The sequence below is a fragment of the Acanthisitta chloris genome, unplaced genomic scaffold (assembly GCF_000695815.1).
Source record: "Acanthisitta chloris isolate BGI_N310 unplaced genomic scaffold, ASM69581v1 scaffold7543, whole genome shotgun sequence".
NCBI classification, from domain to species: domain Eukaryota; kingdom Metazoa; phylum Chordata; class Aves; order Passeriformes; family Acanthisittidae; genus Acanthisitta; species Acanthisitta chloris.
In genome coordinates, this window is record NW_008663192.1 from 16,681 (window position 1) to 44,447 (window position 27,767).

The window sequence follows — 27,767 nt, forward strand, 5'->3', positions numbered from 1 at the left end:
GCTTTAATGGAAAGGAGTTTGCACTCAGAACAAAGGCAAAGGAGGAAAACCTTCCTGGAATTCAAGGTTGACTAGTAGTTCAAAGCAATTCAATTACTGTAACACAGTAAGTAGGAACTGCAATTATTTTCATACTGAATTTCTTTAATGCACCTAGAAAAACTTCTCCTGACTATACTCAACAGAGTCACACATACACAATTCTGTTAAAACCACAAAATTCTCTATGAAGACACATGACAGTAAACCTGGATTTGGATGCAAAACATTATTTGCTATTAAATAGAATTGGTGCGAAACTGTCTGGATCATTGGGCTCAATGGGTCAGTGGTTTTGAAGTCCAACCAGCAGCTGGTTAAGGGCGTTGCACCTCAGTGGTTAATTCCAGGGCCAATTCTGTTTAGTACCTTTAACAACCTGTACAGAAAGCATCCTCAGCAAGTTTGAGAACAATACTAGTTTGAGCAGCCAGTACCTACCTGGAAGGTAGGGCTGCCAGTCAAAGGACCTTGTCAGCCTGGAGAAATGGGCTGGCAGTGAATTTTAATAGTATAAAAGCAAAGTCCTGCATCTCTCATGTTCCCATTGTTCTCTGTAACTGCCTTAATTTGAAGGTACAGAGAAATGATAGACAAACTGTTCTCAGAGACATACAGTGAAAGAGTAAGGGCCTATGGACACAAATTACATCAGGAACTAACTGTCAGGGAGGATGTAGGATCTTCATGCTGGCAGATACTCCAAACATACTGAAACACAGCCATGAGCAACCCATTCTAGTCTGGGTGGGATTTACTTTGAAACTGGCCCTGCTCTGGGTGGAGGGTTAGACCAAGAGACGTCCAGCATGACATTTCAGCTGAAAATTATTGTAGGGTTCTCCAACCCTAAATTTACAAGCAAACACAGGAAGCAAAAGCCTTATATAATGTCCAGTGGGTATACCCATAAACATGTCTGTACATCCTCACCATGTAAAATATCACATTTTCACAGATGAATTTACACAATCTTTTTTTACACACAAATAAGCATGTAAAGTCACCTATCCCTTTCTTCTTTCTTTTGAAAACATACTTTTCCCTAAACATACTTTTCCCTAAAACTTGGTTCAGGTAAGGATGGTGAAATAAACTGAACAAAAATACCATTAAATTAGTGACTAATATGGTATCTATACTTCCAAATAAACCAACGCTGATATTTTATGAATAAAGCACTGGCCAAATACTGGTTATGATGTACCCTGCTGTACTAGCATTCAGTATTTCTCTTTGCTGATGTGTATAAAGATAGATAAAACTAATGTTAGTTTATAATGACTAAAATTTTAGGCTTTTCCCACCCCAGTGGAGCTATAGATTTCTGATGAATAAATGACAGAAACAAAGGGCCTAACCTCTTGCTTGTAGCCCAGGTCCACAAGTCTCATGTGCTCCCGGACTGTCTTGGCGCACATACCATGGCACTAGCTGGCACCTGCGCCATTTGTGAGTCTTCCACCTGAAATGAGAGGGGAAGCAATCAGCTTCAAACAATCCATCTGAACTTGTAGCCATCAAACCTGAAGCAGTACAAGTGCTACACAGTCTTAGAAACCACTGTACGCTGTTATTATTGCTAACTCGTCACAGGAAATTCAAAAACCCAGTAACAATACCACAAAATTAGCCCTATTTCTGTTAACTTTTTCTCTCCTTTTAGGATGAAGCCACTAGGAACACAAAGAAGAAAGGAGGAGGCAAAGGAAGGAAGAGAAAGTAAACCATATATATTTTCAAGGATTTCAAAATACAAAGGTACATTAACACTGCCTAACAAATACACAAGGAGTGTCAAAGCATTAACATAGACAAGATATGAGAAAGAAATTTCAAAAAAGGAAACTATACAAAACAATAAAATTATATGACTTGAATACCTATTCAACATTTGCTATGGTTTTATATCTAAGCATGCTCAGTGAATTTTATGAATCAACAAAATTTGAAAAGTGGATTTAATGAAGGGACACTAACAACTCATAAAAACAGCATGGACCCATTAAATAAGGATGAATTTCAAATACTGGCATACCCCAAATAAACCTTCCCTTTTTCTCACTTTCTTTTCCTTACTTTCTTTTTTCCACCTTTATCAGAGAAGCAAAGACAGTTGAAGTTTCCCAAATACATTCCAGAGATAAGACTCTGGATTGATTTCTGATTCAGGCAATACTGTGATTGTCTTTTGTCAGTAAATACTGTCACATATAGGTGCTACTGCATTTCTTTCGCTTTTCCTTCTTTCTTTTTCCCCAGGTTTATTTTTTACCCCCCTCCCTTAGGCATGCCTTGCAACACAAAAATAAATGGAGCAATTCTGCCTTGCTTGAAGCACAAATAAGTCTTGGAGCTACAGACAAAGATAAGGTAGGATGAGCAAAATTTCAGGATGTTTATTTTGTTTTCTCAAATTTCAAAGGACATGATTACAAGGGTAAATCTGTCACAACAAACAAATTCCTTTGGTAAGCTTCATCTGCCAAGTACTATTCCAAGGGGAGAAATAAGAAGCAAAAAAGGAACAGCAGCTACAGCAAAGTATTGGGACAGTGGGCCTGAATGACTGCGAGGCTGCCTCAGGCAATCCTTGGGATCTTGGGTAGCTGAAGAGCAACACCTTACAAAAGTACAGCCAACAAAAAAATCCAACACAATGTGAACATGGTCCCACACCATATAAAAATAAAACAGACAAAAAGAAGATATGCAATATTATGCTGCTTAAATTATTCTATCATTAATATAAACTGCTATGAAATTTTTGCTAAGTTCCCTGCTGGTGCTGCAGAATACCCTAGGCCTTAAATACAGCAAATCCAGGCAAGCCTGGTTGCTGTCACAACTCTAAAATAATCCAAAGTTGCCCAAATTACTGACAGTGAGGGGGGAAATTCTTTGTCCACAGCTCCAACCATCAGAACTTTGCATGTTTCAAACTATCTCAATGATTTTGTACTTCAAGTTGCATTGCAACCCGTGTCTATGGGCCAGCAACTGAAGTAAGGCATGAGCCAACTGAGTGTGTGGATCCATCTGTCACAGCATGTGTGTAGGTCAGAAAGATGCTAAAGGAAAATACAGAACATGTGTTTAGTATTAGTTCGTGTCATGAAATGTAAATGACCTCATCTACCACTCTCCAGCAACTCTTCTTTCTTCTGCTCAGCACATTATCATGCAGCTCAGATACTGAAGATGCTAAAATGATGAGCAGTAGCCAGCATTTTAAGAGATAAAACTCTGAGCCTCATTTTGACTAGAGAAAGCTCTGTTTCTCTGATGTTTGGAGTACTGATTTTGGTAGCTTCCCAAAGCTCTGTTAAATCTTTTCATATCCTTTAGTCGCATAGAGTATGATCTCCTAATGAATTTGCAATGGTAATTCTTACCAAATGATGAAAGCAACACATTTCTTTAATCTCAATTTCTTTTCATTAAAATAAGATTAAATTCTATTTGTACCTCTGCAACAGTGAGTAGTTTCATGGGAATTAGCAGGTGGAGAAACAGAACATTGGCTTCCAATAAATGTTTGATATTTATTATTCATATAACAAAAAAATTATCTTTTTTAAAATTATTTTGTCAAGTAAATCTAACCAACTGCATCAGAATTCTCTAAATTTTGTCTTTATCAACAACCAGATCTTGTATATCTAGACCTTCCCACACCACTCAGATAGATACTATAGAACTACCCAAATATTTTCTTAAGCAATGATGGTGCAGATCCCCACCTACTGGAACAGTCCTCAACATTCTGTGGTGAAGATTAGGACAATGCAGAGGATATAGGGGATATATTCAACTCTGGACTGTCTCAAGGCTTACAGGGATAGCAAGATGAAGGATACAGTGGGTGGCACAGTGTGGCACTAGAAGCTAAACAGATAAGGTTGCAGTTCAGTGCTTGGATAATTTTGAAAGAATTTTTTTTTATATGTATAGAATGTCAAAACTGTTTCTAGGAAAAATTTGTCCTGCAAAGTAATTCTTAGTTGCTGTAATGTCCCTACAAAGGAACTGGAACAAAATGAACTTGTGATTCACTATTGGACCAATTGAATCTACTTACCTGTTTTGAAGCCTTGATTTAGATATGTATTCTATTTTTCTAAATACACATATTAGAGAAACACCTCCTGTTAAGAAGTGGAATTCAGCAAGCTTAGAGGTAGTACAAATGGAAAAATCATGTCTGAGCTGTTTCTCTCATACCTGTAGCTATGGCAGACAGGGGAAACTTCACATTCCCTTTCCTCAAACAAAGAGTCTGGGCACTCTCGACCACCGTTGGCGGGGAGCTGGATGATGACTCGGTGACGGGACTGCTTCCTTATCGTGACACCCCCTGCAAAGAGTAGAAGAGCTCGTTTCTCCTGCTACTACATAGGTATGACAGTAATGAGGGGGAAAATAAGACTTAACATAACAGGCATTTGAACTGATTGCTATACTATGGACATACTGTTTTGCCCACAAGCAGAAAAATTAAGCCGAATAGAAAAAACACTTTAATATCAGCTTAAGGAAGCAGAACTAAACAGAAAGCAATAGCAGCAACACTGTAAAATGAACTGACAGCTGAAATAAATACACATTTCAACTGAACAAAAATTAAACTGTCTCAGTTTGCTGCTACACTTTACAGTTTGAAGGTGTAAGCTCGCCCTAATCATCTGCATGTAAAACTAGCAACAGAAATTCCACTCTGGAATTAATTTACAGTTTACCGTTTTTAATTATTATAGTAATTCATTATTAATGATTAACAGTAAATAGTTCCTGTAGGAATTTTTATTTCAATCATCTTCAGGTATCAGTTCTTCAGGTGGAAAACTCAGAGAAAAGCTACAGATCTGTATTAGTTCCACAGCAGTGCCTAATGCACAAATACTGTTAGGTAAAAGTCTTGGGTTTTTCTTTTTGCCAGAAAGCAGTAGAGCAGACATTTGGCTGACTGGGTTGATATCAGCTTTGGGTGGGTTATTACAGCAGCTGCAGCTTGTCTGAACACAGAAGCGTGCTGGACCACAGCCAAGCAATTGTAATTAGGAGCAAGCAGTAGGAGAATCCCGTTGGTGGCTCTCCACCACCTGGCTACTTTTCAACACAGAGGAAACCCTTCACTCCAGAGTCAAACAGCTCTAGGAGATGCCAGGAGCTGGCACAAGGGGCAAGACAGACGTGCAGCCCAGACAAGCTACTGACCAGCTTGCTGACACAAATGGGTAAACCCCATGAAATAAAAATTGTCTGTGTAATATAAAGAGTTAGGCTCACTGAATAGACAAAATGCCTGTATTGGTTCACAAATATATTGTTTTATATAATCCTATGTGCTAGTTGTAGTAAATATTTGTGAAGATATGCTCATTGCATCAAGAACTTCCTTAAAACCCACAGAAATGAGAACAGTAAAGGATGGCATTGTTGTCCAAGATGATCTGCTCCAACAAAATATTTCAGAAAGAACAATTAATACTGCTGTAAAATAACACAGTATTTAAAAATGAATAACTATTTCATTTCATAGATTCAGATTTAATGGTTTTAGTTCTCTGCTCTTTCTCAAAGGTTATGAATTTAGTCTTCCTAACCTGTTTTGTCATGTGTTAGAATGCACTAAACAAAACTGCAAAAAATGTCTTTCCTTATGCTTGTGCCCTGTATGAAGCATAAGGAATTGACTGTGACAGTGCAAGTCTGTATATTTGATGTAACTATATCCTGTATTCTGATAATATGGTAGCTGTGAGTAATCACCATGTCCCACACAGGGATTAGCACCCTGTGGAACAGGGGGTATTACAGAGTCTGTCTGTAATAGTACATATTAGAAAAACACCTCCTGTTAAGCTTAAAAAAGAAAAAGAAATAAGACATAAAAATGGGGGAAATATTAAGACTGTCATCACTCTAACTTCATGTGTGATTTTAATGTAATAAAAATTCAGGGCCTGCACTGTTTTTAAGGGCTTTGCCAAGTGTATTAAAATGGTATTGGATTGTATGTTTAAATCAGACCATGAACATCAATGTAAATTCTGCTGATTTTTATTAACTTTCCTTCAATTTTCCCTGGAATAGAAAAGGCCAGCCAAATTTACATAGAACTGCCTATCTACTTATCTACCTATTTATCTATCTCCTGGTATATAAAGCCTCAGATTTTGCTGATGAGCAAACAGCATAAGTATTTCCAAATACCAAATCTGTCCATTTTATAATCTGACAATTCAAATGCTACAACCATACAAGTATCTGGTTTGGTGTTACATTAAGAGAGATGTGGCTACTCTGTAACTAGTTATCTCTTTATCAGTGTAAGATGCAATTGGAGTTCATAACATTAGGCAAAATAGAAAAAAAAATCCAAACAGGTGCATATACAAAATGCATTGAAATAACTATTCTTTTCAGCAAATACTCTGTCTTCACCCTGCAGCTGCTGTATCAGGTACTACAAGTCCCCTGTCAGAAAGAGATGTGTATAAGCATTCTGCCAAAAGTGACTGCTAGTCTAACTCCCCTTTTTTTTACATATACAAAATGCATAGAAATAACTATACTTTTCAGCAAATACTCTGTCTCCACCCTGCAGCTGCTGTATCAGGTACTACAAGTCCCCTGTCAGAAAGAGATGTGTATAAGCATTCTGCCAAAAGTGACTGCTAGTCTAACTCCCCTTTTTTTCATCTTGAAATCTGTCTGCTAGCACACAATGGATAAAATTACCTTCCTGACATGAAGAAGGACACACTGTCCAGTCACTGAATGGAGTCACTATACAGTCCTTCCTACAGGGAAGCAGACAAGGTCTCACAGTTTCGGGTCGAAGGCTTTCAGGGCATCTAAAAAAAATTTACAAAGAAGCATTATCAAATAAACAATCATTCAGCAGTGACATAGTGAATCATGAGAGGTACTGAATGCCTGCAGGCACACAAGGGCAGTGCAAGTTGTCCAGAATTCACCAGGATGGAGCACAGAAATAAAAACTATTAGCATTTAAATACATATGGTGAAAGCAAGCCAAACCCAATGTATTCTGCATCTAGGGTTTTAACTTCAAAAATCATAATTCCTCACTCATCATGCCAGACTCCCTTTTGAGGGCTATTTTGAAGCTTCCACATGACTATGAAGAAAAGCCATTTCATTTAGCTTAGCAAAATATATTTGTAGGTCCCATCAGAAGCATAAACTCTGAAAGGAGACATTTAAACTAAATAACACTGCTAACTCAGGAACAAATGGGTATACTCTGTCCATGACTATGAGAAACCAGAAAAGGGTTTGAAACAGCCAGATCAATGAGACTGGGAAAGTCTGTCAGAAAGGATAGAAAACATTGCTTGTTTTAGGAAAAAGCTTGATCAGCATATAAAAAGAATTATTGGACTGCCACATATGGGACTCATTAACCCAGGCCATTTTCCCCATTCCATGTACCTACTATTTTTTAATCAAGGACAAACAACTCTCTATGCTGCAATACTTGTTTCAGAATAATGCAATAACTCTTGCAGAAGTACTGCAAATCTTTGAAATAATTTCAAAATTACTACTGCCTTAAAAGTATACAGACTGTCGACTGTCAAAGGAATATGTAAAGAGGTAGGGAAAACATCACTTCCGTATTTTGGAGCTTTTGGCTCATTACAGAAAAATATTACGACTAGATTTTCTTCTTATGGCTGCTGGGTAACTGGGACCACAGAGATGAAAGACTAGTTTTATATCTGGATTGCATCATCTGGAGAAGTTTGGCTGGCATGAGGCAACTTTCTTGCCATTCCAAATGGAGCACAGGAAAGTCTAATGGGCTATCAAGAAAACATGGTCTCCGTGGTCAGTGGAGAACTATGCCTGTGCAGTGTGTGGAGAAGAAAAGCTGAGTTGTAGCTTTACAGGAACATACTCTTCAGCAATAACATTTGCTAGTTCATGTTTTCCATCAGTTGTCTCAGCATTTTCCTCTCAATTTACATAAGCTTCTCAGTGCATGATCCAGTATTGTGAACCAGCATTAACTCCTGGGCACCCTCCTATAATGACATCTCCACCCTTTCTCTCTTCTCCCCTGCCACTAATGTGAAAAATCATGAAAAAACATAGCTACAGCAACACAAATCTCCATCACCTCTGTGTAAGCTCTCTCTACATTTTTAAGTCAAACTGTGCCTTGTCTCTATGTGATTCAGAAGATCAGATTCTATATGCATGGGTGTAATATAGATACACTTTAAAAAAAACACCTCTCTGCTACCAATCGCATATATTGTCTATAGGCTAAAATAAAATAATGTTCTTGAAAAGTATCAAACATTGGCTTAATAATAGCTTTCTTGCTAAAGAACAGGAGAAATTATATGCATACAAAACAGTCTGAAATATACACATTCACCATTTCACTGAGAACTTCATTTTTCAGGAGCACTGAACACTACAATTCTTCTTCAGATCCTTAGGCAAGGCAATTAGTTCAATTAGAACACCATTTCTATCCTTTATATTGTTTGTATTTACTATATGTGACTTAAAGCTAAGTATTGATTTTTTTGCAGTCCTTACTCAAGGTCAAATTAAACAGAAAAGATACATGCTGAAGTCTGTAACTTGTGAGGCAGATAAGGCCAATAATATTGATTGTATCGTACCACAGTAATCCTTTTTATTAAGGGGAGTTTAAAACAAGGTTCCTATTTAGATTTTCATGTTAAATTTCTGGGTCTTTAAAAACAATTCAGTGATGTTAATGTGACAATTTGAAAGATCAACGAAGAATTTTTTTTCATTTCATATGATTAATTTATGAAAGAAGAAAACAGGTCTTCTCCCAAAATTTAAGGTCAAATCAAAGGAGAGATATTAACAGCAGATTTTAAAAAGATTATAAATCATGACGGTTGTTTTTTAAAAAAAATATAAGTATACCAACCAAAAGATATAATGGTATCATGACTGAATAGAACAGCAACTTAGTGCAGATACACAACAATTTAGATTATCTGCTGGTATTACTTCCCATATTTCCATTAAAAGTAAAATAGGCTTAAGTTGACCTCAAAATAAAGCAACAAATGGCAGGGACTGGGCAAATATTTAGTGCAAGAATAGATTTCTCATGAACTTCCTAAACAATCTCTACTCTCAACTCTTCTAGTTTTGAATTTGCCTTGAGTGGGATATATTTACAGATTGTCAATCTGTATGAAGATATTACCAAATGTATTTCACCAGCAGCTAATCTGGGTCATACATTGCACTCTAATATTTAATCATTGGGCCAAAGAGATCTTAAAAAACCAGGTATATGGGGAAAAATCACAAAGGTTGTCCAGCTAATGAATTTAATCATTGGGCCAAAGAGATCTCAAAAAAACAGGTATATGGGGAAAAAATCACAAAGGTTGTCCAGCTAATGTTCAAACTAATGTTTCAAATTAATGAAAGCCCTGTCAGAGTTCTATGAGGCTATACCTCCTTGGTCTGCTTCTGAGAAGATGCATTTGCATGTGCTGACCTGTATTTAGATCCAAACCACTGTTTTTGCATGGAACTGCACTAATCCAAATACTGCACTACCAGCTTGGAGGTACCACAAGGATCTTGGAAATGGTGCTGCTCTGCATGCCGCACACATACCCCAAGAATTTTATCTCAACTCAACCTGATGATGGCAAGGAGCCAACTGGATTTAGTCAGCAGTAAGCAGAATCACTACTGCAAATATTACCCATAAAAATCAATAGTGAGAATGGTATTATATAGTCCTCCTGTAGCGTCAGTTTTGTAGTTTTAGAAGACAAAATGTTTCTTCATGAGAACACAAAGAAGGGAGGCTTTGGGCCTTTGCATGCAGTCATTTATGATAAATATATAAAGCAGTAAAATTCAAAGACAATTACAGCATGAAGATATATTTTAAGATCTTTACTTTTTCGGGCCCACTTGTCCCACGTTGACTCTCACACAAATGACCTTTCTTGTCTGCATCCCCACAGAACAGGTGGCCTCCCCATTCCAGTTGGCAGAGGAGTTGAAAGCAGAGACAGACGTATCCTCTATGCACTGTCCCCATGGGCCGGTCTGCCAATGATACACAGTGCAAGAGTGTTCGTTACAGCTGCGTGTTTCCTGTAGGGCACTACTATTTGGGCACTGTATTCCTCCTGGAACAATAAAAGAGGGCAAAAGTTCATGCAGTGGAAGGAGATAAATTGTTTCATTAAAAAAACCCACAGACCCACTTTGAAATATTATTAGTGACATATTATCAGTTTGATTACATGCAAGAAATGCTGTTCCTTTTTCTCCCTCTTCATATGCCCAATATTAACTTTGACAAAGTTCAGACAACAGACTGCACAGAACAGACTGATCACAGACAGTAAATGCAAATCTGTACTATAAGGCTGCAAAAAAAATCATAACTTTCCTAAGACATTAATATCCTTGCAGTAATCTACAGCCTTATTATTTTGGGGTTCTCTAAAAGAGTCTGCAAGAGATCACATAAGGACATATGAAGGCTCTAGGCAGAAGAAATGGTTAATTATTCTAGTTATGCATGAGTAAAGACCACTGTTTATGTCTAATTCATGGATCAATTAAAAAGATTTTTGGAGCTCTTGTCCTAGCTCCCAGTGGATGTTTATCCATGTTATGTAATTACCAAAGAGGATGGCACAGCTGGCAATTTCAGGTCCAGACTGAGCTAACAAAGGCTGTTGCAGGTTAAGATTAAAATGCATTCAAGTGTCAATAATTGTGAAGAAAAGCTCAGATAATGCTATCTTTGTTGTGTTTAGTTTAAGATTGTATGTTCAGTTTATTATATTCAAGCACTTCAAAGCTCCTCCAGCCTCCCAATCCTCCATGAGGAATGAAGAGGTTCATTCCTACCAGACTTGATCATGGGCAGCTAGATGCCCAGCTCTGTGAGTAAACAGCATGTCTGCTAGATATTTGGTGTTACTAGACATACAGAATCTAGGTTTAAGAATTAATTTAAACATTCATGGCCTACAAAGAACAATAGGACTCCTAACTTCAACTGACAGAAAGGCAACGAAAATCTAAGTAACATTTTAGCCTTTCCTAAAAGACAAGAAAAGTAAAAAAGACAATCAGAAGAGGAGCTTTTCATTAATTACTGCAGATGAGCCATACAACTTCACTCTGAAAAGCAAAATGTATGCTCACACCAAATGCATGTCAGAGAGAACATTAGCCTTTATATCCCAGCACTGAACTTCAGGTTGACCTCCTGCTCTACAGACATGCAAGAGGGAAGGGGATTTAAGCACTAATTGTGGAGAGAAAATAAACAAACAACTAAATGTAATTGAAGAAGCAATGGATGCTTCAAATACTCCAACACAACTTTATACCTCAAGTTGTTTTTGTGAGATGTCTAGATCTGCAGCAAACATGAGGAAAGGGCCATTCTAATGAAACCACAAGATAAAAGTCAAATTCCCAAATTATTTCCCTGGAGATGTTTTTAAGTTCTAGCTTTGGGCTAAAAATATTGATGCAACCAAGCAACAATAAACATTATATTAACTGAGATGTCATGTCACAGACTAGCTAATCTTACGTTTTGTAGAGAAGGTTTAGAAAAATCTACAAATACATGATTAAACAATAACGTGAAATATTTTTTGGGCTCAGAATGGATGCAACTCAAGTCTATCTGAATTGCCTAAAATATATGTCAATATGTAAAGCATCAAGACATAACATCAGATGCATTTTCCTAAAAAAGAAAACAAAAAAACAATTAGTAAAATAAAATTATGGTCATGTAATAAGTTTCCAAAAGTTGTGTAATCAGCAAAGAAAAGATTTTCCAGCTAACACCAGCAGATAGGAATATAAGAAGAGAAATTAGGAAAGTGAGTGCATTTTGAAAATTAAGAAAAAACCCCACATAAATAGTGAAGTCACAAATTATTTGTCACAGAAGAGAAAATTGAACTATGTAGGAGTCTAGACATATTCCCCCAGTAAAAGTGTTAAAAAAGGAGAAATTAAAAGACATAAGGAAGTTTACTAATTAATTTCCATCTGATGTTAGCTCAAGAAGAAACACAAAATATTTAAGGAAATTCATAAATGAAAGAAGGAGGTGTGGGAAGAAATGTTTCCCCAGAATTGGATGCCACAGCCACCAGTTCCTAAGGCATTTGAGAATAAGATGACAACTTAGGTTCAGTTTTGACAGCTATTTGAGAATGTATATTCAGGGAAAAAATGAGAGTGACATTGACTTGTAAATGAAAAACATTGGGGCATGAATGTCTGTAGCTCAGTGGGAATCCAATTCTGTTCAGATTAAACCAGGAGTTAAAAACACACAAAGACTGAAAGAAATGTGGAAACGATATCACTAAAATAAAAACTATCCCTAGTACCAAATGTTTGTAGTATAAACCCCCCAACTATTTCTTTATAAATCAATGTGTCATTCTCTCCAAGAAAACAGCATTCCCTTGTGCTCCCTCAAATTTAAATAGGTACCGAAAAAGCAGAAGGGTTTGGAAAACTGGCAGTTAGAGATGCCCTTTACAACATCTGTGTAGGTGCAACCAGATCAGGGCTGCTCAGCTTTAAGAGCAGATCCCCAAAAGAGGACAGGTTTGACAGGAATATAAAAGTTAACGAGTATCCCAGAAAAAAAAATTAAAATAGACATTTGATTTGATCAGAATATGTGAAAAAGGGATATACAATAATAAAAACATTCTGTAATAATACATGATCAGATGACAGTAAATAACTCTTGGCAGTACTAAAAAAAAATATTTCAAGGTAAAAAACCCAAGTGGAGCTGAAGCATTTATTTTGTGTGTGGATACCTAAGCAAAGTAGACTTCAAAAGGAAAGACTAGCTTTGCAGAGGGACCTGCATATTATTTATAAAATAGCTCAGATATGAATGTATGATTTTTTTATTCCTGTCTCATGAAAATCTCCATGTTATCTAAAACTTATCTTTATTGAATGAGTAATTTACTAGGAAAACAATTTCACAATTATGTGCTTTCAGACTTAATTACCAAGTGCTATTATTTCAAACCAGAAAAATACAAAAAGTAAAAACAAACTCAAGAAGTGTAAGAACAGTAAATACATTTAAAAGCCTGAAGTATAACTCCTCATTTGCAACTATGAAGTCAAACTGTACTGGAATTTTAACAGGAATAATATTGTACAGCATATCAACTGTAATTTTCTCAACTGTTGAGAAGAAACTCCTTTGATCCAGCTATTCCTAACATGTTCAGTAAATCAATCTTGCAGATATTTGAGAAGAGCTATTGGGCCCTGTCAACCAGAATATCTGATGAGATGGACAACTGATATTCTATGCTATCTAACTCAGTGATATTTAATAGTCACACTAAATAGTCCTTCTGGCATTACACTTTGCTAATCTATGAGCATACGATAGCCATAGTAAGACATTGCAATGCACATGCGACCCTGCCCTAAGAGAATGTCAAACAAAATCAGCCTTCACTCTCATTTTATTACATTAAGCTATTAAATGAGATTATTTTCTTCTTTGCATTTAATTTGTGTTTCTTTGGGTTTTTAAATCTTTACTCTTCCAAAATTGGTATTACTGATAAAAGTTGGAATGTAACCACAACAGTAGTGTTATGCTGTATGACACTGATCTGGCAGTGTCAATCAATAGCAGTGGATAATCAATAGAGAATCAATCTGCACTTATGGGAAGACTAAGATTCATTTAGTACTTTTTAGTTTCAGGTCTGGTTGTATAGTGAAGTAGTCAGTGCATATTACTAATCATATGATTTATTGTAAGTAGGAAATTATAAACAGACATAATTATTAAACAGAATATAAACCAAAAATAGAGAAATCCTACATTCAACAGAGACAGGCCAAGCTGTGTATGATGCCTTTACTAGATTTATGCAGAACAACTGTATGGTATATCAGGTAACATCATTATGTCCTTTGCTGTCATTTTATATTTTGAGACAGTGACTTTCCCGGGTTTCTTAGTGTACCATGAAGATGTATTTGACAGTGACACAAATGAGCTACCACTACAGACAGGCTCACAGACAGGCAAATTTATAAATCACTTCGCCTTTCAAACCTTCAAGCTGAGGACAATGATCTCAGAAAAGATATCGAAAATGGTTATTGTGACACCCATTTCCACATGGAGTCATCTCATAAACCACAAAAAGTCTTTATCTTGAGGAAAGGGACTCCTCTTTCTCTCTCTCTCTCTCTCTTTCCACTGAATGTAAAGTAAATAAGCCCATCCCAGATGTGCATGACCACACTGCACTTGAGGCTCTGCAGAGTGTGGTTTGACCACAAGGAAAGGTCTTGTTCTGAAAAAGGAAATGGTGATGAGGGTATAAAACTGAGGTCAGCTCCTGGCTTGAGCAGAAGTCAGTGTGGTGCTGGAGGACCAGTCACATCCCAGAGCTCACTTTGTCACTATTGTAGCTTGTGTATGGCCTAATTTTTTCCTGTGAAGCTATTCTTGTCACCAAGGAATTACTATAATGCTACTGAATTATTCCTATTCTAAGTCATCCAAAAAATTTCTTATGCTATAGCTGTTTCCTGGTAGCCAGTTATGCTAACTTGATGGTTTCTTCAAACCAATTCAGCAGCACAGATAGCTGGGAAGTAGGAAGAAAAAGAATTTCTTAAGTGTGAAATAACATATCTCTATTACATACAGTCATTTGCCAACATTAACAAGCAAAATGAGAGAATATAGTATTTTTTATTTCAAAGAGGAGAGAAACTGAACAATCACAGGCAATACTTGGTAAGATGCCATCCAAGATTCAGATAAAAAAACCTATTTCACGTGCAATTACAGCCCCTCAAATATTTCAATGGAGTGATCATGTGTAAGTACCCCAATAAACAAAAATTAAGCACTTCAGATATAGGATTGCAGTATTCCTTGCAGATGTAATGCCTGCAATACTTTGATCCTCCTAGGCTTGTGGACTGAATTCTCCATGACTAGCAGGAGGATGTGTGTGATCAAGGACTCACAGTGATAAACCTGGACTCCTTATGCCATCTTAGAAGTCAAGTTTAGCCTTCCTCATAGATTGGCAAGTCTTGCACATTCTTTCACTAACATCCAATCCTGATATATACTAGGAATAGCATTTACTTATGTACAATATATTTGTCCTATTGTGTTCTAAATAAAAACTCTCAAATAACATAGCTACATGATACAGAAATTACTATGAAATGGCTTACCTAACCTGGTCTCTCACACCAGCAGTTCAAGGAAAGGTTCAAAAATCCAAGAGAAAAGACCTGTGGGACTGTTCACCTGAACAGAACCAACAGCTGTTTTCAGAACTCAGTTTTAGTGTGAAAATAGATTAATTTGCCTTACATTTATGAGACTTGGGATTTTTAGTTATACATGATGCTTATAGAATTTTCATCAACAGTACTGTGCATTTTTTTCTAAGTTCTGAATAGAACTGAGAACTGCATGTTTGCCAAAAATGTCTATGTGAAGCTTCCTTTTTTATATCAGCAGAATACAGATGTTCAGATACATGAATATGTTCTGTGGCCCCAGAACATAAAATGACCTCCCAGCACCAACCACACCAATCAGTGTTTTATATTTTGGGAACACAGCTGATCTCTGACATACAATTCTGGAGGTGAAAAGTCATTCAGTTATTTGTCACACAGCAAATGACTAAAAGGCATAAGAGATGTATGAGGAGAAAGATGACAATAACTCTAATTCCAGTGAAGCATAAAAAACCGAAAGTTAGACTGATACTTTCTGAATATAATACAAGCAAAGGTGAAAAGTATGTTCCATCTAGTGTTGTAATGATATACTAAGCCTTGGAAGGTCCTTTTATTTATTTATATACTTTTTATTGAGGAATACATCTGGTCCCAGTGGCTCTGCTAGCAAGCTGTGAATTAGGATGTTGATTGCAAGGCCAGTTGAGCTCTGGGTGGAGAGCCCAGGAGAAGAGGCTGTGGACGACCAACAATTTAGATGACAATAGGGCAAGAAGAGTATCACCTGGCCAGGTGAATGGATGCTGTGGAACTGGGAATTGCAGAACCTTTGGACAAGGAAGTATCTGAAGAAGGGTGATGCGAGTGATGTACAAGGGCTGAGTGACATGCAAGAGATGAGCCAGAGAGGATGACTGGAAGACAGGGAAGAAAGAGGGAGACATCCAGGCTATGCTGAACACCTTTGCTGCATCTGGATTTTAGATTCCTGTCTCCAGTAAAGCTACAAAAGCATACAGAAAAACTATTGTCTTGACCTACATGGAAAAGCAAGGAGCACAAAAATATATGTTTATTTGCATTATCTGGCTTTGTGTTTCATCCAAAATGAGTGCATTTGACACACTAGAAAATAAGAGACAACATAAACCCAGTTTTGTTTTTAATTTTAAGAGAGCTTCTACTTTGCTACACAGATCCATCTAAGCAACTTACTATCTGAATCACGTACTAAAATGAGTATAGTTCTGATTGCCTCTTCTAAGCAACTTACTATCTGAATCACATACTAAAATGAGTATAGTTCTGATTGCCTCCTATACTTCTAACAAAGGGGAAAGGTTGAAAGTGCTCTGCAACATTTTTTTTACAATCACCTGAATTCTTTCATATACACAGTATACTTTTAGCAACGATGTTAACTGTGTTTGCAACCAGTGTACAGATACTCTGTTTACTGCTTCCATACCTTACAACTTTCATTTCTCAGCTGAATTTCATCTTAAAGTAATAAAATGCTTAATAGTTTTAAAGAATAATGAGCACATGCATGCAATCATTTCATATTAAAGGCATTTAACTTTTCTGTCAGTAATACACGTGAATAAACATTTTCCAAGAACTCTTTGGTGGCTATGTCTCCTGTCTCCTGGTGTTGCACCCTGGCACACTTGATGTGGCCATTTTAGCACCATGTTACATATAGAATGCATTTGCTCTATAACCTACCCCAAATACTTAAAACCAAAACAAAACTAGTTGTAGGAAGCATGGAAAAATCATCAAAGGATAGACATGAACCTATATCTAAAACCTTTTTCTTCATCTCCTTAATATTCCATCTATGTCTTTGCATTTGTTGCAGATGCTGCGCAAGGATCATTTGCATAAATGGAAACCATTCACGAGTGAGGACTTGCAGGCAAAGCCAAGGTCTTGCTATGAATAAAAATGTTAATGGGGCAACATAAGTTATCAATTTGAGATAAGAAGCTACAAAAATCACTTGCTAACACTTGAGCCATAAAATTCTCATTTTTTTCAGCATTCATACTTATATCCATCCAAATTTGACCTAAATTAGGGTTAATAATATACATTGGATAAACCATTTGCCTTGTCCAATTTTAACAGAAAACAAGACAACCATCTATTTGAAATAGAAACAGTAACATTAAGCAGAATGATAAAAAATAGCAACATTAACTGAAATGAGAAAAATAAAATCTCTTCTTTAAAACGGCTTTAGGTACCAGGAGTAAATGCCGGATAAGCATTTAAATAATTTTTCTGTGTTTAAAAAAAACCCCACAACTCTATCTAATAATTTGTTCTGTCCATGACTTTGACAGTTGAGAATTCACAATCAAACCAGAGCCTGCAAGAGTATGCGACCTTACCTTCACCTGCATACGCCAGAATGGAACGGGCACGCATCTGCTTCCCTTCTGTGGTTTTGCCGGAGCAGGTGTGGGAGCAGGAGGACCATGCAGACCACATGCTGAGCACACAGTCCTTTGGGCACGGAGCTTCGCAGACAACTGGGATTGGGTAGATAGCATCTCTACACAGCTGTCTGTCAACCTCTTCTCCTGGGAAAAAAAAGGCCAGTAGCAGTCTATCATTTGTTAAATTAACTTAAAATGAGCAATCTAGTCCAGATGGGCACACAAATAAATTAGATTCTGTTCTTCTATATAAACAAGGTAAATAGATTTTTCATTAAAATGACTTGTCTCCTCTGCCTCAATTCTAGAAGAACATGCTTAAACCGAGTTTAATCTGATATTCTGCTGAAGTGAATGCCAGCCTGGGTGGTCTTTAAGCTTTCGCTTTGTAATACATACTCAATTCCACAGTCCAAATGTGAGCAACAGAGTATATAATACACCTACAGAAAACTGTGTAGATGGAAATGCGCCTACAATAATCACCTATTCTTCATTAATGTTTGTGGGAGAAGGGGAAAAGCATCCTACATCCTAACTTCCAGCTTAGCCAGTTTTATAACCCACAATTTATCCTCTGAATTGCGGCTATCCATCAAAATATGAAGAGCTGCAGTAAACTGCAGTCAAGAGTGTCATTTGGTTAGAAAATATCTTCATTTGTTAGCAAACCAGTGACACATAATTGTTTGTGTCATGGAGGTGTAAAAGGATCTATCCATTTGTATTCTGTCACATCAAGGTACAGATTTCATTATAATAAAAATATTCAGTCTGGTATAAATTGTTCACTGAAATATTAGCCAGTGTTTGTGTGGCAGGATTGCTTTTGTTTTCAGTAAGGAAATTGTGGGAGCACTTTGACTGAGATCTGTCTAAAAAGCACCTTAATCACAAAATGGATATTTTGTGAGATGACTTATGATTTCTTGATCAAATAAGTAAATATTCATTAAGTGAGGAATGACCGATTTGGCACATATTCTGATGTCAATAAATCTCAAGAAAAATCTTCATATTAGAGCAGATGATAGAAAAAGCAAACTAAGAAGAGAGAAGTTTGGATTCACTTTTTAGAATTCTACCCTTGTTATCACACAAGCTAACAAAAGAAAGGGCTTGCAACAAAAAGCATCAGGAACCAATCTGTAGCATAATGCATGATGCCAGTTACTAGGAACTGTGAAAAAGTTGTATCTAAGAGCATCCTGGACTTCTGAGGCCCTGATAGACATGTACAATCAAGGCATGGAAAGAGCCAGTTTATCTGTAAACATAGAACTTGTTTTTTAAATTTTCTGAAAAGGATAACATTTCAAAGCATCTGAATGCCTTTTGTGCATAAAACCTTGTATTGAGTTATGATTCATCTACATAAACATTATTGAAGCACACATGATCTTGATGGGACTGAACAGAAGTGTCTCCAGCATGCACTTTTTAAGATCCATGCACTTTTTAAGATCCATCATGCCAATCCCTTTGTTTTAATAGATAATGTCAACAAAATAATGTTTTATCAAATCTTCAATACATGAAAACATTTGTTAGAAATAATAACTAAATCCTCTATAGCTGAATGATAATGGCATCAGTGTTAATGACTACCACCTGGATTCTGAAAGGTAATTCAGTGAGAACTGATCATGCTGTAAATGAAACAAAAGATCTATAAACACTGCTTTACCCAATTCTCAAATTAGGCTTAATTGCTTAATAGAATAATGACAACAAAAATTATCAAACACTAACCAAACAGAAACTACACAAAATATGTTTTTGTCATTCAAGGTTTACAGTCTTAGAACCTCTCAAAAAAGAATCTCTGCTAAACTGAGTTCCTGAAAGTAGTAGGTTCTTTAGTACTAGTGACATATCATGAGTCCCAGAATCAATAATGATCAAATTCTTTATAAAAGAGGAAGTGATGAGTGCCATCCAACCAATATTATATCCATTTAACCAGTGCCAAATATTTTATTCATACAGAACATTTATGCACAACAGAACTGCAAACATCAATCTTCCTGGCTCTGCAAACCAGAGGAAATCCTGCAGCTCATGTTTTTAAAATAGCCTAAAGTAGTCATAGTCAGCTGTATTATAAAGATCTTTGAGATCAAGTCAGCCTCAACAGCTGTATTTTCCCATATTTAAAAATACAAATTTGAGTCCTGCCAAAGGCTTCATAGCTCTCCCACATCAAGTTCTGCTTCCCTCATTGGACTCAGTGTTTGCATCAATTGCTGTCTCTCTAGCATTGCAGGTCATCACACCCTGACACTAGTGCAGGAGAGATTCCTTTCTGCTTCATCAGAATGGCATGTGTTTGGGTTGAAGGACATGAGACAATGGAGTGGACTGCAAAACTACTTTTCCAAAGAACAGAAAAGAAAGCTAAAAAAGGGGTGAACCCTACTTTCAAATTGTTCCATTGCTAAGTAAGACTTAATGAGGAAACTGCTGGGACATTTTCATACTTTGCAAGAAAGGCTACTATTAAAATAAAATGTGTCATAGTGTGAACAAACGATATTGAGCTTACTTATAACCTTTATCTGTTAACTTTAAACTCAAAATTTGGGAACACAATGAGAAATTCTGTTAAATTAGTTTCAGTCTGTTTGAAGAAAAGAGAAAAAAGAAAAAGCCAAACACCCCCACTTCTCCTTTGCTTTTACAGAGGAAATATTCTAGAAATATGTATCTTACATATTAGATTTCATTTTTGTCAACTGTCCAATTCTTATCTGATGAATTCAATAGCATAGAAATATAGTTGGAAGGAATGTTTTATAACAGGTATTTGTTATCTTCAGGGAAATATTTTATTTAGACTGAATTGTTTCTGACATTTCACTAATGACTTTATGAACTCCTTGACCTTTGTTGCCTTCCTCCTTAAAGTGCATAGTGTAGTCAACTACCAGGAACCACTCAAACACAAGCTGGGAACAAGACTAAAACTGCTTAGAAACAGTCCCATTTGAAAAAGTCTGTTATGTGTGTTGAAGCAAGTCCAGAGGAGAGCCATGAAGATAATCAGAGGCCTGGAGCACATCTCCTATGAGGAAAGGCTGAGAAAATTGGGGTTGTTCAGCCTGGAGAAGAGAAGGCTCCAGTGAGGCATTATAGCAGCCTTCTAGTACCTAAAAGGGGCCAACAAGAAAGCTGCAGAGGGACTTCTTGCAAAAGCATATAGTGACAGGATAAGGGCAAATGGCTTTAAACTAAAAGAGAGTAGGTTTAGGTTATATACAAAGAAGACATTCTTCACTGTGAGGGTGATGAGGCACTGGAACAGGTTACCCAGAGAAGTGGTGGATGCTCCATCCCTGGAAGTGTTCAAGGCCAGGTTGGATGGAGCAACTTGGTCTAGTGGAAGGTGTCCCTGCCTATGGTCCCTTCCAACCCTAACCATTCTATGATTCTATAATTTTATTTGAACTTTATGGGTATAAATTTAGGTTGCACAAGAGCTGAAGGCAGAACTCCAGAAACATGACTAGAAGGCCCCTACCCTGAGTTACTTACACTCTAAACAACAGAATGACAAAAAATAAAGTAGAAAGATAAAAATGGAATATGACATTTCTGTCAACAGAAGTCTTCACCATTTATCAGTTGATTTGTTCATTAAAATATGGAATCTAGCAATAGTCCATATTCAGAGACAAAGCCTATGTTATTGAATGGTATTTGTCTCTTATACAACAGATATACATTTTGGACTAAATTGCACTAGAGGGAGTTACTACATGAAGAAACAGCAGCAGGCAAAAGAGGTTTTGTTTTTCAAGGATTTAAAATGTCAAAAATTGTTTAAACCTTCACTGAGATTTTTTTTTTACAAGTTTGTATCATCAGTAGAGTGTCAAGGAATGCTTTGAATCCACATCACTTCCTTAAACTATTATGCTGGATACACCTAGGCTATCAGCAAAGCAAGTCACTACATTAAAACCTCATGACAACCTTCTTGGTGTGAAGACCTTCTGGTATGTGTACATACATGAGAGCCAGTATAGAACTACTGAGCTATTTAATTGCTTTAAAACAAACAAACAACAAAAATACACCAAGAAACACCAAATCAACCAAACAAAAAAACTCCTACTGAACAGGCAAATGTTACAGATCAGAGAGGTAGCTTGTGAGTGGCATTCAGGAGAAACTGGTTAATAAGTATCAGACTGTATTCATATCACCATTCTTGATGTAGTATCTGTGAAAATTTTGTCTAGATGCTAAAGGTTGGGACAGACCACGGAAGACCTATATTTTGTGCTTAATGTCGCTGAATCATGTCAGTCCTTTGTGGTTTTGTTCGCTCATCTCCAAAATGTATTTGATATTTAAGTTTCTTGTAAAATGCTTTAAGAACTTTCCAATGGGAAGCATTCCTAGAAGTGGTATCACTAGAGAGACATGGTAAAGAAACCCCCTTACTTATTGTACATCTTCTAACACGATGCATGCTTCAGTGCACAGTAAAAAATTGCTGTCAAATTCTGATTTGTAGTAAATGGAAAGGCAAGTGCTTAACAGAGAGAAAAATGGGTTTTTTAAGTCTTAAAATGAACAGTAAAATCACTGCAAGATTCAATGACTCATAGAGAACAACTTATAAAAAAATCAACATAAAATTGCTGCTGGAGTCCTATGCGATAAGGGAATGAATTTCGTTTCAGTTCTGTACCAGGAAACCAGCTATAGTTCTGAAAGTCTGAATTATAACCTGCTAAAACTAAGTAAGAAATTGACAATAAAATCACAATAAATGGGATTAAATAAAGAGGGTGCTTTGAACATTAATATCAAACATTATTTTTAATATGCCTGTGTAATCACTAAAGGATAGGAATATCTTACAGTAGTAAAACAAATCTTCTATTAAAGTTCATAAAAGAATTAATGACAGCAACTGACCCCAAATGCTAAAACTGCAGACTTCAGACTCTGAATTGCTTAGTCCAATGTGTTCAAATTTACTATTATATCTTCAACTCTAAGAAAAAGAAAAGTCTCATTTGTGTCAGTACCTTCTTTTTGTGCCTCCTGGTAGCCACATATGATAGTCTGCTTTTAAATACAACAAATCACAGGAAGCTACAGCGCATTTCGTCCTGCCAGTGAAACTGAACAGGAGGCACATGATATGTCATCCACTGGGAAAGGCACACCAGAGCTCAGTTTCTAAAGCACCTGATATTTGTGGGTGAAAAAGGCCTTGTCATTATTCACTGCCTCCAGTAATGCATGAAGGCTGCAGGAGAAAAATGTAGTTAGTTCACACAATAGCAAAATCTGTGAGCTGCGTCAGTTGCCCATGACAGTTCTGCAGAAAATAATCAACAGCAAAGTATTGAACAGCCTCCGGTATGGGCTGTAAAGGCTGAGACTGTTCTTTATCTTGAACTCCCATGCAGATTCCCATATGCATTCCACCCACATGACGACCTATATGTGTCCTTACACTGACTCCCTCTCAGTCTTAAAATATATTGAATGACCTCCTCAGACTGACTGAGGAGCAAAAGCTGCTATGTGGACTCTGCCTGTCACGAACAAACTATGCCTACCTATTCAAAACTTAGTAAAACCAGATCTGTGGTATGTGCAATCCTGTTTTCCATATGGAACTAACTTTAACCACTCTCCATAGTCAAAATTAGTAAAGCATATCCTTCTCAGCTAAAAACTTTGTACACGATACAATTTTAATTTTTTTTGCATGATTCCTGCAGATATGCAAAGACAGTTTGACTAGAAGAAGGGAAATTGTGAGGGGGTTGTTTTGTCTGGCTTTTTTCTTAATTTTCTTACAACTCTGAAGTGCTTAAATCAGGGCAGAAAAACAGTAACAAAGTATTAGTCTAGGATCTAATTGCCTCAAATTTATAGGAATATCATGATTAGACTGTAACAGTATAGAAAGAGGATTAATGAGTTTAGTTGTCATTATTCTAAAGACAATAAAAAAAGACTTCAAGAAAATCACTAAACAAGAAAACTTACAAACTTATCTAAATTTGAAGTTCCTTACTAGATTTTCATTAGCAATAACCTTGTCTACACGTTGGATGATTAGTTTAATGCAAAATGGAAATTCTTCACATTACAGAAAATTCATCAAAATTCAATCAAATTCTATCAAAATTCATCAAAATCCATATATTTTTCATATTCTAGGACACCTTGTATCTGCTAATGAGAAGACAGTAATCAATTACCAGGATAAACTGAAACAATTGTTCTAATTTCTAATACTTTTGCATTTCTTTCAAATCACTAATTGATTACCAGTCCTCAAAGTTCACCACAAATGGAAAAACCCTGCCTGCCTAGCAAGAACTGTTGCTGCAAATTATTTTTTCCTTCCAAATCTCAGTCCTCCAGCAGAGGTGTGGATTTTTTATTTTTAAAATGATCAGAAAGGGAGAGAACTACATTTTGAACTATGCATAGGAAAATGTCATGGCCCCTAAGACTTTCATTCAAATTCTGTCTTTCTGCATAATTAGACATATGCAATCTGTCTTTCTCAATCCTCCCTATCATACTTTGACTTGATCAGAACTGCTAATTGGAAGTTCAGTCTCATACCATGACTGAACTTCATTTTTTGGCAATTCTCTTTTGTTGTTTGTTTGCTTTTTCCTTATACAGGAGGAACTCTATGAGGAACACGGTCTTTCTAATAGAACGTGTCTCTAATTAAAATGCATACACAACCATGAAAGGCTGACCCAGATTTTTCAGTAGGGAGAATTTAGAAGTTAATCTCTCAAAACCTAATCAAATAAGCCACAGAAAAGGGAAACAATAATATTTACATGCAATTTATCATTTACCATCTTGTTTAGTTCAAGTAATCTTAGGAGTACTTCGAGGAACAAAAAGCAGCACATACAGCAGCATCTGACTGACAAAAAGTTTTGCTCTTGAATCAGTTCAATGCTTGTATATAGCACATACTCTCATAGACGTTAGGAAACTTTCAATGTTTTATTAATCCCAGCAGCCTTCATATCATCTTGACAGTGTTTATTCATATCTGCTTCAAAGATGAAGTCTGTCAATGTAAGCTTTAATGTTAGTAAAATGGCAGCAACCACGTATTACCTTATATGTAATTATTTTCTGTTCTAGTTGCTAAATGACCAGCTGTCATAAAAAAGAAAAAGTCTCTCTGTATGAGGAAGTTTGACAAACTTTTAACATTTGGAATAATATTTAACATCTCTATTCACTGAACTTTAAGCAACATTAACTACAATTTATACCCTCACTATATTCTACTTCATTGACTACTAATTTTTCCAACAAACACAATGTGAGAAGATATTGTATTTTCACCTTGTATTATTACTAGTAAGTGAAGTTTCCACATCCAGTTCTATTGCTTAGGTGTCTAGCTAGTAGCTCCAAGTGTTAAATCAGTTGCTAATTCTCTAATCACATGCCTTTCTCTCAATTGCTTTTGCGAAGTGGCATTTGCATTTAATTAAGTACATCTTAATTAGTAGATGGTTAATATTCTTGAAGTAATTTTCTTCTAAGAAGCCTAAGTAGAAACTGCAGTGATTTCAATGAAGACAATTGCACTGGTTACTCCCATCTGTTCATGATGCAAAAGTAACAGAAAGTTGTTCTAATAGTTTCATGATATGAAAACATTGTAGGATTGTGAACTGTTTGATTTGGTGATTTGTGTGTGCAAATTTACTGTGCTTTTGATTTCAATATAGTATCATACAGTCTATTCCTTACTAAAAAAAAAATTGGCAAACATGATACATCGGCCACTTAGTCAAAAAAAAACATAACGAATTTCATAAACATGTATGGATTTATTTTTTTTAAACAAGTTATAATGGGAATTGAATAATTAAGGCTGAGAGTAGGACAGAAGATAGTCAAGTAGAGAGCACCTGAATAAACAGAAGGTAAGAGGTTGAGCAATAAGGCATTGTTTTAGTTTATTAAGCATGAAAAGTGTAGAACTTCAGGCATTATTTTAGCTTAGGTAGCGGAAACACAATGTGTTTCTGAGGAAGTAAAATTAGATGCAGCTGGACTCAGGACCTGGCAGCTGAAGAACAAGACCAAAGAGCATGCGCCAAACTCAAATGTGAAAAGATCAATCTGATGAAGACTATCAGCCTTCCTCCTGATGACCCCTGGACGACCACCAGAGACCATGGGACTAATGCCAAGTGGGAGGAGACGAAGGAGGAAATTATGATAATGATTTCCAAGAACTAATTGTAATAATTACCACCTATTCCTGGAAATAATGAATATGTATGAGTTTTTAATGTATATAAACCAGAGAAGTGTTATCTTCGGTGCACAAGTTTGGTGGAATGATCCCACTTGTGCCTGGTGCTGAATAAACAAATACCTGCTACTCAGAGATACAAGTCTGTGAGTAGTTCTTTTCCAGGTTTTCTTGGCATCAATTTGGTGACTGCAGCAGGACCCTCTCCGCTCGGCTGCAGGATCCGCTGGAGTCTGGGACTCCCTTGGCGTGCCCCGAGAGTTCTCGGAGGGATTCCTTACTTCACTGGCTCAGTGCAGGAGCAGACAAGGACTGACTGCTTGAAAAATAAGGTATTTGTTTTTGTTTGGTTTTGGAACCTAGGTTAATTAGTTCCCGTAAGTTGTGGAGAGACATCTCACGCTGGGCGCTGTACCACAGGTGAAATTCCTGACGTTGGTACGTGGGTTAGAGTCCCACTTGGGCAGAGGCTAGAGTCCCCTTTGGTAACTTATCTGGTTTAATGACCTTTGGTGCAGAATTGGGTATTGGAATTGCAATCTTGTGTTTTTTATTTGTGATTTTATGTCTTATCAGTTGTTTTAAGCCTACTTGTGTTCTGTGTGTGTGTTAAGCAAACTTGTGAAGGGTTATTTGGATACTTAGATGGGTAGCCAAGTAAGCACAGAAATTCCTCAAAATAGTCCACTGGGGTGTGTCCTGGCACACTGGAAAGAACTAGGGGGAGTCCCGGGAGGCAATATAAGGAAGAAAGATTTAATTAAATATTGTACTAACTGGTGGCCATTATATAAATTAGAAGACAGTGAAAAGTGGCCTCAGGATGGGACCATTAATTATAATACTCTGTTACAGCTAATGTTATTTTTAAGAAGAGAGGGAAAATGGGATGAGGTGGTGTATGCAGATATGTTTTTCACCCTAAGGAAAAAGCCAGAGTGGCAAAGAGCATGTGGAATTAATGCTACACCACAAAACTCACTTGTACTAGCTTTGGAAAGGGACCAAAAGGGAGTGTCAAAATTCAAGCAGTGCTGCTCTGCTTGTAGTATACGTCAGAGATGTACAAAACTCAGAGAACAGCAAGAGGATGGGACGGATAGTGTCCTGGACACTCAAGAGATGCAATCTAAGATCTTCCGAAATCAGGGGATAAATAGATTGGCCAGCCCTGCAGTCAGAAGGGAAAGTTCAAGTTCTGAGGATGAAATTGAGGACTCAGGGGAGAAGGGGACTAGTCAGACTCCAGTCACAGCTAGGACTCACAGCAAAGTTAGGAAAGGACCCCAGATGAAGACCTCTCATTTGATTGCACCCCTTAGACAGGTAATTGGACCAACAGGAGACCTGGTGAGAGTTAGAGTTCCCTTTTCTACAAGTGATTTGAATGGCTGGAGGGAAGTGGTTAAGAATTTTAGGGCAGATCCAGGGAAAGTGGCCAAGAGATTTGAATGGATTATGCGAAATCAGGACCCAGACTGGAATGACATTGATTTAATGCTTACTGAGTTAACTGAAACAGAAAAAGAACTAGTAATTAAGACTGCTCGAACTCATGTACAGGGACAAATTGCTAGCGGAGCTCTGTAAGGGACTGTAGATCAACATTTTCCCCTTGCTAACCCACAGTGGAACCCGAATGATGCAGGAAATTATGCTATGTTAACTAGGTATAGATCACT

At 36.8% G+C, this 27,767-nt stretch overlaps 1 protein-coding gene across 1 annotated transcript in view; it reads right to left on the minus strand.

Moving 5' to 3' along the window:
• LOC103798630 (thrombospondin type-1 domain-containing protein 7A-like) overlaps positions 1-27,767 on the minus strand; it is a gene marked incomplete at both ends in the record, with an annotated part of 86,284 nt that overhangs the window by 14,256 nt on the left and 44,261 nt on the right. Inside the window, 5 exon segments of the mRNA XM_009070905.1 lie at positions 1,401-1,504; positions 4,264-4,396; positions 6,784-6,899; positions 9,989-10,223; positions 17,754-17,945. Of these exon segments, the coding sequence (XP_009069153.1) occupies positions 1,401-1,504; positions 4,264-4,396; positions 6,784-6,899; positions 9,989-10,223; positions 17,754-17,945 (780 nt within the window).